Below are 13,815 nucleotides of genomic sequence, written 5' to 3'. Positions count from 1 at the left end.
ATCTCCTTCTCTATACTGCTCCTATTTCCCAATTTTCTACAAAGAACATACATCCTCTGTATAACAAGAATGTTTATGTTTAAAAGGTCAAAAACAAATCACATTCTTCTTTTAGGACCTGATTCCAACCCTGCCACCTCCACGATGTCTCCTTTGACTTCCTCCACCCAAAACAATCCTTCTTATGTCTGGATTCTCATTAGAATCAGAATCACGAGTCACAACTGATCCCAGTTGTTTCAAACACAGAGCCTGACGTGTTTAACGGGTCAGCGCCTCTTCGCCCTGACTTGTCTCCCTTCCTGTCTCCCCCTAGGCTCCCCATTTTGAGTCCAGAGAGCTAAAATGATTAAGTCCTTGCTGGCTGCTGGCTCCATTCCCCATCGATCCCCATTCTGTATCCCAGGCAAACTCAGGTCTGTTGTCAGGACCCAACCCCAGGCAAGGATGTGAAGAAATTGGAACGCTTGTGCACCATTAGTGGAAAGGTAAAATGGTGAACAAATATGGAAAGCAGGACGGGGTTCCTCAAAAAATAAAAGATAGAATTACCATATGATATAGAAATTTCACTTCTAGGTATATACCCAAAAGAACTGAAAGCAGAGCCTCAAAGAGGCATTTGTCCACCCATGTTCATAGCAGAGTTATTCACAACAGCCAAAGGTGGAAGCAACCCAAGTGTCCATCAACAGATGCATGAAAAAACAAAACGTGGTAATATATATATACAATGAAATATTATTCAGCCTTAAAAAGGAAGGAAATTCTGGGGTCAGCCTGATGGCCTAGTGGTTAAGTTTGGCACACTCTGCTTTAGCAGCCTGGATTCACGGGTTTGGATCCCAGGCGCAGACCTACACCACTCATCAGCATGCTGTGGTGGTGACCCACATATGAAGTTAAGGAAGATTGGCACAGATGTTAGTTCAGAGCTAATCTTCCTCAGCAAAAAAGGCAGGAAATTCTGACACATGCTACAATATGGATGACACCTTGAAGACATTATGCTAAGTGAAATAAGTCAGCCACAAAAGGACAAATGCTGTATGATTCCACTTATATGAGGTACCTAGAGTGGTCAAATTTATGAAGACAGAAAGTACAATGGTGCTTGCCAGGGCCTGGGGGGAGGGGCGGAATGTGGAGTTAGTGTTTAATGGGTATAGAATTTCAGTTTTGCAAGATAAAAAGTTCTGGAGATGAATGGTGGTGATGGTTGCACACCAACGTGAATGTGCCTAATCCCACTGAACTGTACGCTTAAAAATGGATAAAATGGTAAGTTTTATGGTATGTATATTTTACTACAACTAAAATAATTAATTAGTCAGTTAATTAAAAAGAAAAGACTCTGTCCCAGCAGCTCCTCCAATGGGGCCAGCTGGTCCTCAGGCCACTGTTCCCATAGCACCTGGCTCAGCCCAGCCTCACTGGTGAAGGCTGGATATTCCTCACTGGTAAGGGGCAAGCACAGTGTCCATCCCATCTACTCCTAGTCATGACTGGCACATAGTAGCAGCTCAATAAATGTTTGTGGAATGAATGAGCTAATAATATAAAAACCACTTATATCTCTAATTGGTCTGAGCATAGAGTTCAGAATACTTTTCTTAATATCAGGTTGGAAACAGGAATGTCGGGTATTTATGGACCACTCCTCATGTGGTCAGTTGGCTGGGGACGTGACTGGAGGTAAACACTTTCCCTCTCGACCCACAGGGTGCACAGTCTGCCCACAGGTATCTGAGAATCTTGGATACTGTCTTGAGGTCATTATAATTCAGAACTACGCTGTAGCTGAGCCAGACACCAGAGCAGCCTGGGGAGCACAGCCAAGTCCTTGAAAGAGACAGGAGAGGAGATGATAACCTTAAAAGGGGGAGGGTCAGGAGAGACTGGGGAGAGAAGGGAGGGGAGGGGGTGGGAGTGAGGGTAGGGCAGCCCTCCCCAGACTCTGCTACATCCCTGCTGTGTAGAGAGTGGGTGTCACCTGGGTCAGCAGTCCCTCTGCCAGCCCAGCTCCAGCCCCACAGAGCTCCTGGGTCCCTGAGAAAGAGGCTCTGATTCAAGCCAGTGAGCCAAGACATGCCCCCCACCCCCACCCCCGCTGTCCCGCCCCGACTCCGTCCTGAACTCCTCCCAGGGTCCAAAGAGATGGAGTCCTGGGAGGACCCGGTTTCCTCAGCAGGGGCCTGGCACCCCCTGGAGGAGGCGGCCTTCTCTCCATTCGCACAGAGAGCAGAGTCTCTAGAATGAACTCTGGGCCTCCTCACCATCCACAACCTTTAAAATCTAAGGGCCCCAGCGTGGGGACAGGCCAGTCAGGTGTGGGCCTCCTTATTCGGTAGGGACCCTTATGGAAGTGAAGACTCCTTCAGCACCCTCTCGGGCCTAGCTGGGGGATTCCCTGTCCCCTGAAACCCTTGGGGTATTGGGTTACCCGACCTTAACTCTCCCCTGGTAGCCTGGTCAGTAGCCTGCTCCACCTCCACAGGGTGAACAGCCTGCAGCCACCTCCTGGGCCAGGGGCCCAGCCAGGGGCTTTACATACCTGACCTCATCTACCCCACCAGCACTCCTGCAAGGAGCCCCAGGGCCTCCTCTTACAGGCTGGGCTTCTTTGTGGCTTTCCTCACCACTGTGACAGAATAATTGAGCATGAAGTCATTTAATGTCTATGCTGTGCTGGAATGCAACATCCATGTCCACGGGTCACTGCTCCACTCCTCCTGTGGTACATTCCCAACGACGAATTAATCCATTGTGGAGGGCGTGTCCTCTCAGACAGAAGGTGAGCTTCCAGATGTCAGAGACAGTGTCCTCCTCACTTCCCATTGTGACCCCTGCCTCTAGCTAAGTGTCTATGAGTGCCGCTGGAGGTCCCCACTGATGGATGCAGAAGGAAAACATCCACTGAATGGGCGAGTGAATGGACATCACCATTCCTGTGTACAGATGGGGAAACTGAGGCTCAGATTGGGCGACTTGCCCAAGTCCCCAGAGCTAAGTGGCAGAGCAGGGCGTGAACAAGTCTGTTTAACAGACACTCATTTGCTCCAACACGGTGACCTCTTGGCAAGGGTAACCTGGTGGCATCTGGGTTCTGGCTGTGTCTGTACCTTTACTGTGACCCACGGGGATGTGCCTCCCCCTGATGTGGTGCCTTTTCTGGCTGGCCCCTCCCTCCAATCCTGATCTCCCTCTTCCCAAAGCAGAGCACTGGGAGATCCCAGCCAGAGCAGCCTCTGCTGGAATGTCGGGGAGTGGGGACAGCATAGCCCACCTCTGACCCTGGCATTGCTGGCAGCAGGAGGCGCAGGTCTGGGGGGAGTTGCAGACAAGCAGGAGGGCTCTCAAGCCACAGGTCTGACATCCCAGCAATGGGCCCCAGCCCCAACTGACCTCTCCATCTGTCACCACATGTCAGACAGGAGACGTATCTCGGGACCCCAGGGAGGTCTTCAGGGGCGCCTGGGCCTCTGGCCTGCCTCAACCCATGGCCAGTGGGGCTCAGCACCAAAGCATCCAACAGACTCCCGGCAGGCCCAGGAGTTGAGTGCTGTGCTGTGCAACCATTCTCCTCAGGGCCAGGGGAGAATGAGGCCACAGAGAGTGATGGCCGCCTGTCTGTCACCCCTCCCTGCCCAGGCTGAACTCTCCCCCCACCCATTAGTCTCTTCCCCTTCCATAGATCCAGGCCCGAGCTGTCACACCGCAGCATTGATTTATTTCTCTTGTGGCCTTGCTCTCGGTGGGGCTAGAGAACAGCATGTCATCACCCTCTCTAAATATTACAGCTCCGCAGAGACTTGACGAATGTGACTCATCGCCCTTCTCCAGCTCGAGACTCCCCAGGCCTTTCTTTGTTGATAGGAATGTGATAATCATCGTAATAATAACAGTAACAACAATCATAGCTGCTTCCAATTACTGAACACTTGTTCTGTGCCAGATATTATGCTAAGCGCTCTCCTCATATTATTTCATTTACTCTTTACGACCCTACTAAGTAGGTACTCTTCCTATCCTATTATGTAGGTAAAGAAACTGAGGTTCAGCATGGCTCAGTGTCTGTAACTTGCCCTGGTCACATAGCCATGGAACAGCAGAGCTAGGGTGACACAAAGGGCTGCCTAACCCAGGGCCCCTGGCCTAACCACTATACCATGAGCCCAGCCCCAAAGTGTGTTTCTACACTATGATGTCACCTACTATTCAACCCCCAACCCAGGCCAAAGTTTCAACCCAAAAACAGAGACTGGAGCACACAATGTGTTTCCATCACGAGATGCACCGGGTGCTGCTAACACAACAGAGAAAGGGGCCCCAGCAGGATATTTGCATAGCATTACTGGCGGCTGGTGTCTGATGTGTACCAGCCACCTCTAGCCCAGCAATTTCAGAGTCAGAATTATGTCTGTCCCCATGAAAATGATGGCATCTTGGTTTTCTCTCCTTTCATCTCTTTTCTGATTGCCGTCATTGATCCTGAGCATGTCTTAGAACAGAAATAGCCCCATTGTGGCTGGGGTCTCATTCTTACCATTCAATGCTCAGGCCCCGCTGTGATGATGGCCCTGTTCTTTTATCAGCCCCAAGTCACAGCCTCCTCAGGCATGGAGGGGCAAGGGGATGTTACCCTGAGGGTGGGCTCCTCCTTGTGGTGGTGGAAGAGGCCTGAGTCGCCCCTCTGACCAAACCCCATTGCTGGGGGGCTGTGGGCCCAAGAGCCAGCAACTGTGGAATGGGAAGTGAGGCGACGCCCGCCGTGCAGGAGGACAGAGGGTGAGGGGGCAACGTACCACAGAGATGCAGAGGTGGCCAGACACACCGGTGCGCAGCCAAGCCAGGCTGGGAACCTGTGCCTTGAATGCCCACTGCTTCTGAGTGGTGAATTTTCTAGACTTCCTTTGTGTTCCACTTTATATTTGAGTGAAATCTGCAGAAAGCTCTGTGTGCTGAGAGCAATCAAGGAAAGCACCTTTGCTCCAGGCTCCGCCAGGAACAATGCCAGGACCAGTGAGGTGGTGAGATCGGAGCAAGAGAGAAAATTCCAGAAGGGGAGAGCTCAGGGGTTCGTATATGTTGGGACCACTTAGCGGGTCATTCCTCACCTGAATCTTGGGCCTCTGGGATTTGTTTTAACAGGGAGGCTATTTCTTTACGTGTCATAAGGTAGAGTCCCCCAGATTTTAGGGGTTGCCATCAGACAGGAAAGGCCCCTGGTGCGTCCTCAGTCACACACACACACATATGCTCACACACGTATGTGCACACACTCACACACACACACACACACACACACACACACACACACACACACACTGGAAGCCAAACCTCTCTTCTCCCTCTCCTCTGAGTCTCCTCTTGGCCTGGGGGCTACCCAAGACTTCCCACAGAACCCTCATATGAACTCCTTTCTCCTGGGCATATAAAAAACATTTGTCCAGTCCTCAGGCTGGATAAAGACTCTGATATCCAAAAGCTTTCTGGGGGCAATTCTCCCACTTGACCAACTATGGGATCGTAGACATGTTAATCTCCATGCCTCAGTTTCCCTACCTGGAAAATGGGGATAATAACAGTATCAACCTCTTCTATTTATTGCAGGGACTAAGTGAATATATGAAAGCACTTAGAACAGTGTGTGGGTTAAAGAAAGTTCTATTCAAGTATTAACGATTGTTGTTAGTCATTATTCCACGATGTGAAGACAGAGGTGGGTGTGAGGAGGAGAAGTGGGAAACCAGGATGTCAGTGCCACCTGCCAAGGCCCGGGCCCCACTTTCCTCTCTGAGCTCAGCTCAGCTGAGCCTGCACTCCCTCAGGACACCTCCTAGGCGTGGAGATCCAGCCATCGCAGCCTTCTTCCTGAGACTGAGGCTGCTGCTGTCTACACTGTCCCTGCCTGACAGTGAAGTGTGGATGGGCTTCGGGGGGGGGGGCTGGGATACCCCAAAAACTGAGGACAAAAGTGTTGTGCAGGTACGTTTTTGTTCCAAAGGCCAGGAGTCCGTTTTGGGAGATGGAGAGAGGACACGGCAGAACCGATAGTCTTGGATTCCAGGGCACACTTGGGAACCGCATAAAACACAGGGTGTCTTCCCCACCCCTGCAGCCAGCAGCCTCACCTTGAACAGCTGTATGTTTGTGTGTGTGCGCACGTGTGCATGTGTGCCTGCACATACATGCACAATAATTTACATTATTCCATTTAATCCCCTTCCTGAAAATTCAGCGCAGGCCTCCAAAGGATTCTCTCTGCATCAACCTTGGAGAACTCGTGGGTCCTAGGGAAACGCGCCCAGGGAGAAGGTACCTCCCTTGAAGGCAAACAGCAGCTCCCTTCCTGGGGATGTGGGAGGACTGTCAGGCACCCCAGGAAGCCACGCCACTGTGTCACTTCACGTCCCTGTGGAACTCAAAGGCGGATTTTGCACTCTATTAATCTACATCCGTTTGCACATCCCTGCTGTCAGCGTCTCATCTAGGCAAGGAGCAAACACGCAGTAAAAAGAATGTGGGCTTTGGGGCGGCTGACCCGGGTGCACCCCAGCTTTGCCACTCGTTGGGTGACCTTGGGCAAGAATCTTAGCCATTTGGAGCTCTATCTCTAAACAAGGGATGCTGATAAGGGTCCCCACCTTGCAGGTTGCCAGGAGGATCAGCAATGAGGTGGGTAATGCATGGTGCAGTGCCTGGCACACATTGGCTAGAAGGCATGGAAGCTGCTCGATGGTGATGAAGATTGCGATGATGATGGTGACATTTGGGTTCTAAGCCTAAGCTTTCTGTCTCCCTTATTAGGCTAGGAGTTTCCCCAAGAGCTGGCGGTGTTGCTTTCTCTTTTCTCCTCCTCCCTTCTAGATCCTCTCCCTGCAGCCGCTCCGACTCCCCCTGCATCCTGTGATAATTCACTTAACAGACCTAGAGGGGTGGGGCTGGAGCGCCCCAGACAACACACATTCCGAAGCCACCAGACGACTGTTGGGCTGTGCCCCCTTGAAGGGGAGGGAGTGGAAATGTCGTCTCCTTTGGGGTTCAGTCCTCCCACTGCCCTTGCCCCCCAGCCTCAGCCCTACCTCACGTTGTCATGTTTCTGGATGTAAATCTTGTGGAACATCATATCCTCCTGTTTGGCATTGATGTCTGCTTTCATCTCCATGGCAACATGACGGGGAAGGACAGACAGCAGAAGCCGCTCCTGGGGAGGGAAGCAGACGCTTTTGTCACAGCTCCTTCCACCTGCCTGGCAGTCCCCTCTCCTCCCCAGGTTGACTCCTCCACCTGTGCCCCCACCTGCAGGGCCCTGGAAAACCTCTCAGGCTCTCCTGAAACTCGTGGGGCTAACACCTGTGTGTGTTGGGGGGGAGGAGTAGGCGGGGTGGAGTCATGTCCCTAGGGCTCCCTGACCCTATCTCCCTGGGGCACCTCCGGGATCCTCAGTGTACATGGGGAAAAGCACTCCCGGGGAAGCTGTAGCACTGAGCACCTGGGTTACAATCCTGGATGTCACCTGAGACTCTGTGTGACCTTGGGCAAATTACCAAACTTCTCTGGGCCTTAGGTTCCTCATCTGTAAATGGGGATGGGGTGTTGAGAGCAGTAAATGAGGTTCATTCAATCAGTGATCAAATTGTTGTTGAGCACCTACTGTTCCAGGCATCATGCTGGGTGCCAGGAGTTATAACTGTGAACAAGACAGATGGAGTTCCTCCTTCGCAAACCCCCAAACTCACAGGGGCACGGGGTACTACAGGGCATTGAGCAGGGGCATGTGACCTAGGCTGGGGAGCTGTGTGGTGGTAGAGAAGGCTTCATGGGGACCAGAGGATGAGGTGAGAAGGGGGCTCCACTTCCATAGTGGGGACAGTGGCCCGGGAGGGAGGGAAAGCACACCGGCTTTGAGAAACTGAAAAGTTAAAACGTGTCAAAGAGGAGGAGGGAGAGAAGCAGGGAGTGGGGAGGGGGAGGGTCCTGTCAGCCAGGATGGGGTCCAGACTTCGCCCCCTTTCCGCGGTCTCCCCCGGGGCCTGCCTGCTCCAAGAGGTCCAGCTGCCTCCGGGGTGGGCGGCCTCCACGGGCAGCCTCTCCCCGTGCCCTCCGCAGTCCACGACCCACGCTGGGCTCTCTGCCGGGCTCGCTCACAGAATTCTCTCACCTGGAGCCATTCATGCTGGCTGCTGCCAGCCCCCCTCATTCTCCTGTCCCTCACTCGACACTGGGTGCCGGCCCACCCTCTCGTGTGGCCCTGAGACTCTCCTCCCTCTCCACCTTTTCTGGTGCCTCTCCATCCTCCCGGCCCCACACAGAGCACATCCCCACCTCTGTCCTCCTTCTGCTCACTCTTGTCCTCTGGGAGCAAGGTTTCCACCAGCGCCTCTCCGGTCACCTCCCGCTCCTTATCTCTTGTCCAGGGCTCCCGAGTCTCCAGCTGTCCGCCAGGAGGTCTCGCCACCACACCCCAAACCATACTCACCTTCCTGGGTTCCCTCCCCAGGGGCTCTCCTTGGCAAGTTCCCCGCCTTTGTCCATGACGCCTCCATTCTCCTGATCACCAAGCTCAAGACCCCATCCACGTAAACTGCTCTTCCTTTCCAGAACTTTCCCTCTGCCCTCAGCCCCAGGCCCTGTCCAGCACTGATCAAGCCCTGCTGATTTGGACGCCGCTCTCGGACTTGTCCTTTCTGTTCCACATCTACCTCCACCGCCCACACGGGGTTCTCATCCAACTGCAGGACTCCTGCCGCACCGTCCTAGCCAGACAGCCTCTCCTCAGCCCTCCTTGCTGCCTGGGCCCCAGCCTCCCCAGTGCCTGTCGCTCTCCTGCTCAAAACTGCCACTGCTTCCCCAGGGTCCACCAGCCACATCCAACATGGATTCCTTTGGACCCACTGAGCCCACTCCTCCTTATTTTCCACTGCAACCCAGCGCCCTCACTCCACCCGCCCCCTTCCTGTGCCGGGCCTGCCCCCTCAGGGCCGGTCTGGATGACCGGGGCAGTCTCCACATCGATTTCTCTGTCTGCAAGCTTGCCGCCTCTGATCCATCCTCCACACTGCAAGTGTGATCTGTCCAAGACACACACCTGCCCACATCACTGCCCTGCATAAAAACCTTCTCTGCTTCCTGAAGCTTCCAGGATCAGCCCATGCTCCCAGCCTGGCCTCGAAGTTTCCACAATCCGGCTCCTCCCTACCCCTCCATGCTCCCTTCCCAGCACCCCCTGAATTGAAATCTGCACTCTGCTCCAAGTAGTGTGAACCCAGAGACGTTTCCCAGGCTTCTGGTAGGTCTTTCTTGCCTTTGCCCCTAAGCTCCTCAGCTACAATCAACATCCTCACATACTGCTCCCAACCTCCTTCAGGCCAAGCCCTTCCTAGGAGGAGGGTCCCAGCTCTGGCTGCCAGCATCTCCTCCCGACCTGAGCCTTCTTTTAGAGCCCCTGATCACGCTGTATTTCAGTGGTCTGTTAACCTGTCTCCCTTTAGTGCGTGAAATGAGACGCCTCCCTGAGGATGGGAGCTCCGTCTTGTTCACCTCCATAGCTGACAGTCTCATGCTCGGGAAACACGGGTAAACTAGTGAGGGATGGTCTCCCCAGGCATCAGTGAACATGGCCATCAAAGGCCATCTTATCTTTACTGAACTCTCAGGAAACAGTCATGGTGTTGGAAACACCAACTACAGGACAGCTCTGTGAAAATACAGGACGATTAGGAGAAAGTGTGCTACAAACTGCCTAGATTCATGAGGGACCTTCCCACAGTTAGAACTACTTCTGGGGCTGAGGGCCAGGAGGAGTGGGCAGGGGGTGGCCAGGGAACAATGCTGAGTCCCCTCCTCGGGTGGCACCTAGGAGTGTCCCCCAGGGATCCCCAGAGCAGCCCGTTCCGCAGAGGGCAGGGGACGCAGAGAGCCGCTGGGCTCTGGCTTGGTGAGGAGAGCCTGTCCCCAGGAAGTGTGCATCTTGGCCCAGAACATGGTATGACAAACATATTTTCTTCCCCAAATCCCTACGGATTTGCTGGAATGTCCAGCCTGGCCAGGGCCAGAGCAAGTGAGCTGTGCTGAGCTGTAAAATGCTAATTTTACTGGAGAAGCGAGGTGAGAGGGGACACTCTCTAATGTGGAAGGGGAAGGAGAACATTGAAATCTCAGGGGAGAGATGCTGGAGCCCGAGACTGGGATGAGAGAGGGGGCTTCTGAGGCAGGTAGGGGCTGAGGGGTGAGCGGGGTGCAGAGATGAGGTAAGTCTGTCAAGAAAAGACAGTGGGAGGACTTGGGGATACTGGTGGGCACGGGTTTCATTCAAGAGGCTGGACCAGGAGCCCAGACAGGGCCAAAAGAGCGTGTGGGGCGAGCCAGGCCTCCGACTAGACAGCATGAGCTGGGGAGCTGGCAAGACACGGTGGCCCTAGCAGCAGGGCTGGAGGGAAATGGGGACAGGCAGCAACTGGGGAAGGCCCTGAGAGACACTGCAGAGCTGTACCCTCTTTCTCAGCCCTCTGTCACCCGCCCGTGTCCTGTAACCCCCCTAGGATGCATGCAGACGGGGTGGTGAGACCTCTGTGCACTCAGGCGGCCACAGCACATACACCGTGCTGGCCAGGAGGGTACAGCTGACCACTGCTGTCCCAGCCTTTGTCTCCCCTGTCCATGCAGACCTTCCATGTCCACACTTGCTGTTGGGCCTGACACAGCATGTGGCACAGGGCAGGACTCCACTAATGTCTGCTGAGGGTTTGGGGAGACGCACAGACAGGGGAGGGAGGACCCGGTTCAGGGTAACCTTCTTTCTAAGAGCCAGGGCAAGGATGAGTCCAGTGGGAGCCCCCTAATCCTGCTGACCTGCCCACTCCCTCCCCTGGGCCTGCATGGTCCCTCGGGGCCTCCCGTCTGGGAGCTATGCAGCACCACTCTGTCTCAGAGTTCCCAGACCTCTATCTGGTTCACACGCGGGAGAGCACACAGTGGTCCTAAACCCCAAACAGGACTCCCTCCAGGATGCCAGGCAGACAGGAAGGGAACCCTGACACAGCCCCTCAGTCCCTGTTCTGCCTTTAGCCCATAGAAGCACAGGGGCAGGTCCCTCTGCCCCAGGGGTCACTGGGAGAAGCCCCCGGAGTCTGTGGCCCGTGTGAATGGCCTGCCTCCAGGCTCAGGAGCCCTCTGAGGGTGAGGTTTAGGGGGAGACAGGACCACCTTCCTTTCTCTGAACCAACCAAATCCCAGAACTGGGTACAGAGGAAGTGCCTAGTGTGACATTGTGGGTGTCACAGGGGCTGACAGCTAGGGCCTTCTCCCGCCTTAATCCCAGGTGGGAATGCTGACACTACCCCCACTCCAACTCATCAGCCCCTGGGGAGGGGTGGCAAGGCGCCTTCTTGGCACCCAGGGCCTGGGCTGCTGGGCTCGCTTGCAAGACCACAGGGGGACATTGAGGAGGCATGGGCGAGCGCAGGGCAGAGCTCTTTCTCCAGAGTCTCTCCCAGAGCATCCCCACAGAGCCAGGAATGCTGGGCTCCCTCCAGGGGAAACATTCCTCGTTGGGCTGGACCCCCCCCAGGGGGGCGGGGCTGGGCAGCTGTACTGAGCACAGCTGGTGGGGAGGCGGGCAGCTGGGCTGCGCAGGTCTTGGGTCTCTGCTCCCTGCAGCTGCGCGGGCCAGGACGGCCTCACTCACCTGCTGCTGGTTCTCCCGCTGTGAGTGGAGCCGCGCCTGGATGCACTCCCGGGTCTCCTGGAAGGCCTGTCTCTGGGAGACCTCGGCCGGGTAGTGGGTGCAGACACCCACGATGTTGGTGCAGGAGAAAATGAGGACATTGGAGACAAGCTGCAGGGGAGAGACGAGGACACCGAGCTCAGGCCTGGAACAGGCACCAGTCACTGGAGCCCCAACCCTCACCCTTCCGGCCCCAAAGCTTGGAGCCCTGGCCCCCATCTTAGCAAACACACACCTAGCTGCCAGCACACAAATGCCAGGGACACCCACATGCGGCTGGCGCTGGGAGCAGCCATGCGTAATTGGTCGGGCTCTCTGATGTCCTCAAAGCCCAAAGCTTGGCTGGCCTGTGACGAGCTATGGCCGTAGGGACACCGAGTCACCAAATAGTCATACTGAACGTGTCCACAGTACCCAAGATTAAAAGGTTAGGTGCATTGGCGATGCTGGGATGGAGCAGTATGTATGTTGGGGATGGCAGGGACACTGCAAGGAGGGTTCTATGAGGGTGGGAAGATTTTATTTTTTGAAAGTGTGATCGAGTCCAGCATAGGACAAAGGGCTGCCCCTTCGCAGAGAAGCCTTCGCTTATTATTCCCCAGGGATCAGATCCAATGAGGCAAGTACTTGCCGGCTACCCATGAGACACGCAGCACTGTGCTAGATCCTCTGGGAATGAGAGAAGGATAAGGTCCCCGGCCAGTGGAGATCAGCGTCCACAGCGGGTCTCATCGCCCCTTCCTGGGCTTCCCTTCCTTCTCTGCACCAGCACCCAGGCCCCCCGACAACTCCACCACACTGGCTGGCGAGCGTCTGCCATAGCCCCTGCTCCTCACTGATGCCCTTCTCTGTGCCGACTGAGACATGTGTGTGGAAAAATACCACCGCCCCTCCGGTCGCAGAGACAAGGCTGCAATTCTTTTGAAAGGAATATTTACTGAAAAGCTAAGGGAAAACACAACACAACAGAACACAACCCACAAAAGCAAGTTTACACAGCACATTTCAGATCCTGGCAATGGTGCTGTTTCATCAAAACTTCTTTTGGCAGTACAGCCCCAAGGGCATCCGGGTAAACTGCTTCTGGTCCTGCCCATGCCTCTGGGCACACAGGATTGAAGACACACAAAGATGCTCAGGCTCCTAGGCCTCACTCACTCCCCCCAAAATCTTAATTCTTAGTCCCAGCTGCAGAAGCGAAGTCCCGGTTGGCCCCTGCACCTTCTGCTGTGGCTCCTCCAGCCATCAGGAGCCCTGCCTTTGTCCTTAGTCCACCTGTCCATTGGGATCCCAAAGAACCTTCCTCTGGGACTTCAGGTGCCTGGCAGTGATCCACAGGCAGCGCCTACAATCTTCTTCCAGGGGCCTCTTTGTTTCTGGAAGCTACAAGTCCTGTCCTTGACTCAGGTCTGTGTTCTACCTGAAGGCTTTCCCTACCCCAGCTTTGAGGTGGCCCCAACCTCCACCCAGGGGCCTCAGCCAGCCCAGGCCCAGAGGCCATGTGAGCTCCATGCTGGATGTGGCGCCATCTTTCCCTGGAGACATCCTATTCCGTGTCTGCCCCCGTGCATGAATGGAAAGAGACTTTCTCCTTCCCATCTCAAAGTCTTACTCTCTCCTCAGCTGCACAATAAATGCTGCTTTTCTGGCGGAGGCACACTGAGCTCCCCTCAGCACCTCCTGGATACCCCCCAGATGCCTCCTGGATGCGCCTTCAGGGGAGGGGCAAACTTAGATTACCCCTCCACCACCTCTGCTGCCACTCACAACTCCCATAACCCCACCCCAACCCCATCCACCCCAGAATCCTACCATTGTCATTCTATGCAAACACACGGCAGAGAAAAGCCCAACCTATTTATCACAAGGAAAGAAGACCTCTGCTCTACAGAAGCAGCTGAGGAAATAAGTGGTCAAGGCTGACAGAGAACCGGCAACAGGAAGCAGATATTGACATGTATCCGGCAACAGGGAGAGGAGGGGAGCATGGGGCGACAAGAGGAGACCTCAGGGCAGGCCAGGGCATGCTGGGCCTGGGGTCAGGGGCATGTCTGGTACGGCTGGCAGGCATGGAAGAGGGTGTCCCT

At 54.8% G+C, this 13,815-nt stretch overlaps 1 protein-coding gene across 2 annotated transcripts in view; it reads right to left on the bottom strand.

Moving 5' to 3' along the window:
* Positions 1 to 13,815, bottom strand: part of ADCY5 (adenylate cyclase 5) — a 150,737-nt gene that overhangs the window by 55,737 nt on the left and 81,185 nt on the right. For both annotated transcript variants that reach the window (XM_001917066.6, XM_070243700.1), the window contains exons 2-3: positions 11,690 to 11,839; positions 7,086 to 7,207 (exon numbers count right to left, since the gene is read on the bottom strand). In XM_001917066.6, coding sequence (XP_001917101.3) covers positions 7,086 to 7,207; positions 11,690 to 11,839 — 272 coding nt within the window. The remainder of the gene's footprint in view (positions 1 to 7,085; positions 7,208 to 11,689; positions 11,840 to 13,815) is intronic.

Source organism: Equus caballus, chromosome 19 (genome assembly GCF_041296265.1).
Source record: "Equus caballus isolate H_3958 breed thoroughbred chromosome 19, TB-T2T, whole genome shotgun sequence".
NCBI classification, from domain to species: Eukaryota; Metazoa; Chordata; class Mammalia; order Perissodactyla; family Equidae; genus Equus; species Equus caballus.
Note: the sequence above shows the minus strand (reverse complement) of the source record. Positions and strands in the feature narration are given on the sequence as shown.